The 6,058-nt window shown below is 43.1% G+C and overlaps 2 protein-coding genes across 2 annotated transcripts; both read right to left on the bottom strand.

Moving 5' to 3' along the window:
- Positions 1 to 267: 267 nt before the first annotated feature.
- PHALS_13554 (uncharacterized protein) lies at positions 268 to 527 on the bottom strand (the record flags this gene model as incomplete). Its single annotated transcript, XM_024729335.1, has 2 exons — positions 268 to 364; positions 418 to 527. 2 exons carry the CDS (start codon positions 525 to 527, stop codon positions 268 to 270), a joined length of 207 nt encoding a protein of 68 aa, XP_024579723.1.
- Positions 528 to 5,434: 4,907 nt separating this feature from the next.
- Positions 5,435 to 5,761, bottom strand: PHALS_13553 (uncharacterized protein; the record flags this gene model as incomplete). Its single annotated transcript, XM_024729334.1, has 1 exon — positions 5,435 to 5,761. One exon carries the CDS (start codon positions 5,759 to 5,761, stop codon positions 5,435 to 5,437), a length of 327 nt encoding a protein of 108 aa, XP_024579722.1.
- Positions 5,762 to 6,058: the final 297 nt, after the last annotated feature.

Here is a 6,058-nt window from a genome sequence, read left to right as displayed (position 1 = left end):
GACGCATGGTCGATTTCAAAATAACGGCCCAATGCTAAAGTGTTTACAGCGGCCTTTTTTTTAAGAGGTCGTTTAATCATAGCGGTTTTTTATTCCTAGAACATTGTCGGAAATTTGATGGGGGCTTGTAATAGTAGAAGGTCTTCTATCTGTAAAAATTCGTTAGATTTACTGCCTTAATCTTCCAAAAAGTCTCCCCAGACTGCGTCAATTCTTGTTTCGCTATCTCATCGTCGAACATTGCAATTGCATCTTGTTTAAAAAAGGTTATTTACCGACGAGAATCTTCATGACGTGAAAGTCGTAGCTCGCCAACACGCGCCAACTCTTGATATCTTCATGACGATACACACGAGAAATTGGACTATCGATATGTCACTACTCGAGCCTCTAACTTGATGATGGTCGCGTCTGAACCTCAACAAATGTTTGCCTTCACGTTTGTCAGAAACTACTTCTGACGCACGAGACTGTGAGGACTTGTCGTGGTTGATGGCACGTGTGGAGTCACAATTTCGCGAGAACATAGCCGTTATTATTGCTTCATCAATGCAAATTTGCCAAGCCAATATGCTTCAATATGCAGCGCGCTCATTCAACAGGTGTCCTGTTTATATGTTCAGCAAAGTCATTCAGCCGAGGCTGTACGGGAGCGTAAATTTGATGCCTACAGGACTTAACCGCCTTCCCCGACGTGTACTCACCACGACTATCACTTCTTGGAGTCTAGCCAGGTTTGCCTGTTAGCAGTTTTGCAAAGTTGACAAACCCAGCAAGCTTACACTGAGCACTTCTGACTTGTTACGAAGAATTTTTTGTCAATAATTTTGATGAAAAGATCACATTTTTATGAATGGTGGCGATTTCATGGAGCCACATCCATAGGCTCCAGCCGGTGTGCTGTATGAGCCGAATTTGTAAAGCTCAGTTACCCGGCGCACAGCCATCATATTGCTTCACATTTTGACTGACGTTAAACCAGTACCAATACGCATCTAGTTCGCCTTGAGTAATAAATAAAAATTTGAAGTGCTGTGCCTGATGAACTGGACACATTATGCTCGTCAGCGCTGGCCGGCATCATACAGAGTTTGAAAATTTTCTTGCTTTTGCGAGCGAAAGCTTTCTTTAAACACCTCAATGAATGGTCGGGACATTAGCCGTCATGATCAAATTTGACCGACCCGACACATTTTGTAAGGCTCTTTACGGCAAAATATTGCGTGTGTGGTCGTAAGCACACTCTTGTATTCCACGTGATACCTACATGGTACAGATGAAATCATTATGAAGTCTGTACCGACGGCCTAGTAACGCCATCGTATATTTGGTGCGCACTCACGCGCAGGGTTGGCACTTAATGTATTCATCCCAATGCGACATGTGTTGCTTCAAATCGTGTTGACCAGCCACTCGCAACCAAAACTTGTAGAACTAGTATTAGAGGCCATCTTGCTCAGACATCTAACAAAACCCATAATGCCAGGATTACTGGACACGAATGCGAAATTAATTTTATAGTGATGAGCTGCCAAATCTCTGGCGGTGTCGATAGGCCGGCCAAAGGTGCCAACACATACGCTAAAAGTATACCATTTATATATGCTGATCAACCAATACGTGGCAGTGTCTAAGTTCTCTTTTGATGTGACAAGCCAAAGAGGTGACATGTACCTCGTACAGTGTTCGGTACTTGTGCTGGACAATGCTACAGGTTGAGTGCCATATGGGTCCGTACCGTAGAGCAGTATGCCTTTGAGCCGTGGAATCGCGCGCTTTGTCAAAGTGGCATCTGAGCTTTCCGACCCCTTGCTCCCAGAAGCTTTCATCGACGCAACAAATGTAGCGTTAGACACATCTTTTTCATGTATCTCCTCACTATTTGACAACGTAATCATCGCTACATACAACAATTAATGTTCGGAGTGACGCGAACTCGCATCCACTGCCAAATGAAGCCGATCTGGCTTACAGTGTATCTCGACGTTATAAAGATATTTAGATTGCGATTTCTGCGAAAAAATCTGGTGTCGACGTCGCTGTGCGTAACTACACATGATCTGTAAATCATGAAAGGCTGTTTTGAGCTACGCTGGTGGGCCCTGAACCTGACAAGTTTATACTTTATTGCAATTGGTTTGCTGTCACAAACAGTGTAATTGTTCTTTGCTTCTTTTAGATGGCGAAATTCAAAACATCACACGTTCACGTTTATCTACCTCTATTCGATATAAATGTGAATTTCGTACAAAGGTACGAGTGTAGGTAAGATCGTTGACGGTGTTGGTCCACATCACACAGTACGTAACTCGATATAAAAAATACAGTTGCCCCGCAAATACAATCATTTACTGGTAACTGATATGTATAACCAGGTAGGTGCTTGAATTTGCATGTGGGGTACGTGCCAACGGGCTTAATTGTAGCTGTATGTTTCGGCGTCTTTGGCCGGTTTGACCGTTCCGACAGCTCTATCTAGCATTATTGTCATAACAGTCGTTGGATCGTCTGAGCTTTTCGCTCGCTGCTTCCTGAGAAAGAGTACCAGTGACAAGCTATTCCTTTTTAAGGTACTTCGCCAACATGGCTTGCCAGTGAACATTAAATCATATAAAAAACTGCATATCAAGTTTTGGCAAATTTTTATACGGTGTGGTCACCAGTTTGGTCATGCCTCCCACTGGGTAGCCAACGACATATGTTTTGAACGGACACAGTAATCCTTTTACAAATCGGTAATAGTAGTACTTTTTGCTGTTACCAAGTGCAATGGGATTGGCATGCACCCCGCACAGAGGTAGATTGAATATTAGAGTTTGGTTTAGAAACAAAGAGCTTGCCGCAACCTCATGATAAAAATGAGTTAAGATTATAGAGAAATGTAGTGCATTATTCAGCACAAACCCAGTTAAAAAAATTATTTTGCGCCAGCACCGCGGACTATCTGCGCAAGAGCCTTAGAGAAGATCCTCTACCACGCAAACTACGCGGTAATTTTGACTATCTATCTGCGGGCAAACTCTGGTGCTTAGCATCTCAAACAAAGCTTGCTGTAAAGCACGGATTTCAATCGCTAACGAAAAGGCACGTTAGCGAAATACTTTCCCGAGGAACAACTTGGACGCATCCTCAGTGACGATATTTTTGGACGCCTCATCGGGAAGACCATAAAACAAGGCCATATAAACAAAATGCCACCAATTTACCGGAATAGGCAGCCTTATCAAAGACAAGACACATACGGCATGAAATCAAATCGTTGGCATATTTGTTCGTGCAGATATGAGTTCTTTTCCACATATACAGAATGAACCGCCGGGTACATAGTCATATGTAATTCGTTTAAGTGGTTATATCATTAGCCTTGTAGAGTTTTTGTACTTGAGAGAGGTTCACTTTCACTTGGCGATAAAGTTATACAGCAAGCCTTGGAATAAAAAATGAAGATGCAAACGTGCAAAGTTATCAATTGTGCAACATATTAATTGTACAGCATATGTTGTGTCTGCCCGTTCGTTGAACATATCGCGTTATTGATTGGCGGCGTTACGACTGTGATTCTCTAAGTCGAGGCAATGAAAAGTGCAACCGCTATTAAATTGACCCCACCAGCTTATATCGCACCCCAAATTGTAATTGGTAGAATGCTTGCCATTTTATGTGGAAGGTATGGTTGCGATCATGCTGAGCGAAATACCGCAACAATTCACTTGGAGCTGAGAATGTGCATTATTAGTTTGACGTGGACATACACTATTTCAAGAAGCTACTTGTGATAGAGCGAGTAATGCCTAGCTGTATACAATTGATCACTGCTCGCAAGTGATATAAGTTTTTATCCACATCCGACTCGTCGTGCTCTGCAAGACAAATCAAAATTTATCGTCAAAAAGGCTTGTGAATAGACATGATGTAGTCTGAACAGCTGCGTCACCTGACGATTGAACACTGAAAGTGCGTTAGACAGTCCCATTGGTATATATCAGAACTCGCCGATTATATCGCTCAGACTAATCACCGATAACCGTCTATTTTAATCCGCTGTGTATAATCAGGTCGAGGGCACTAAGCAAATTTTGCCGCACCTAATTGAGTAAGTCGGCGTTTGTAATGAAGGCTGCATTTTGCTCTTCATAAGCATTTTACATTTCTTGCTGCCTTTACTCCTTTGACACCGCTATTTGCCGCTGATTGGGAATCTTTCGCCTCTCTCACCAATACCTGCTTCACATCGTCACACTGTTCTCTTGGTTGGATTTTTAGTTGTGTGACACAATATTTTGTCGCGATAAATTTGTCAGCTTTACGACGCACTTCTCGATCGAGGATAACACAAATCGTGGACCTCGCGTTATCAAGTCAAGGTGTCTCTCCAGTAAAGAGGAACAAAAACTCGTCAAATCATGAGGATTGTCATCCTTTTCCCCGCGCCCAGTGCTAAATAAGTGTTCTCAGTCATGGACTCATCCATGGCAGATGAACAGCTCAATATCTCCTCCGGAATAATTACCTATTTTGGAGACTTTACCGCCTTGCATTGTTTAAAGTCCCATAGAAAATACTCGTTTGACTTTGTTACAGCTTTCGTATGGGTGTGGAAACCACCTACCGTGGCTAAGACAATTGCAACTGAACATTGAGAACCGGTGTCTGGGGTTGATTAAGGCCTGTCTTCTCAAAGTAATGTCCCCCATCACAAATCAACGTTTTAGAGCGCATATGATACGGCGTAGTGATGAGTCATATATTTGCTGTGCGCGCTTGCTGTAAAGTAGAAAAAAGGAATGAAGGAACAATGGTTTATAGCCAAAACTCTCAGCTTCACACATGTAAGTCACTCTTTGATTCGTTTCTTCAATGGCATCACAATTCAAGTAACTCTTCATTCTTTCATTTTATTGAGGTATGAGCTTGTGTAACGACAACAAGATCATAAGTGAGCCTTTACTCAGTCCAACTAGATACAGGATGCAGATATACTCGATGTCGAAGGGACTGTGAGAGGCGCTCGAAGGTGAAGACGAAATATCCTAGGTGAACGAGTAGTTATTGTTTGACCTTATGGTAAAATCCGTGACTGAGTCGGAAATCAAGATAATTGCTAAGGTAAGAATCGGGGTGTTGTGAGGCGATAATGGTTGAGAACTACTCAAAGAGCGACAATGGGCGCACTTTATGATCTCAAAATCATCAAACAAGAGTTCAGTGTACCGTACATTCCCCAGCAGAACGGAAGGGCGGCAAAGTGCCGAAAGGCAAACGCAGAATCAGTGCGACCAGTGAGGAGAAAGCGCCACAGTATTGGGTTGCCTTGGCTGATTAGAGAGAACTAGTCCGATCTACACCTATACAAACGCCTAGCTCGGTTGAGACCACGCGCGGATCTGATTAGAATGTTACGCAGCATATTAGAGCAGAGAAATTTTGCCAACGCTTACTGGTGTGGGGCGATCATGACAGCGGCCGACATTGAAATGTGCAACCCAATACTTCCACCCCACACACACACAAGGTAATACGAAGAAATGAGCCGCGTCTGGATCACGTGTGAGTGTTTGGGAGTGAGTGCTCCGCACATGTATGTAAGGCAAAGCGCAAAAATATATATGAGTTGGGTGTGATGTGGATATACCAAACAGTACAAGGTGTGTCGACTACTCAGTGCTGCTGATGGATCGAACATTATCTCCAGCAATTTAACCAATGCTGAGTACCCGTCGAGGAAGGCATCGAAGGACAACAGCAAAGGTGTAATCGGCATTGTCATAACAAAGAAGTCGAGGACACGGCAGAGAATATCGACGTCGATAAAGGCATCCGCACATCAACAATGAATCCGCGTGGTGAATTAACTCAGAAGAAGTCGATAAGTCAGTGTTGACGATAGACTCGGCATGGATAGAGAAAAAGAAAAATAGGTTAAACGACCGGAATGCAAGAGGTATGATGTGGTCCGATATCAAGAAAAGTGGCGACGACAATTCAACCAAAATGACTTTGGATACCTAAGATCTGCATTATTATCGAGGTCGACGATGAAGAGAGCGCTGTGTCATAT

This window comes from Plasmopara halstedii (assembly GCF_900000015.1).
Source record: "Plasmopara halstedii genome assembly, contig: Scaffold_658, whole genome shotgun sequence".
In the NCBI taxonomy this organism is placed as follows: domain Eukaryota; phylum Oomycota; class Peronosporomycetes; order Peronosporales; family Peronosporaceae; genus Plasmopara; species Plasmopara halstedii.
This window is presented reverse-complemented; position numbering and strand designations above follow the sequence as displayed.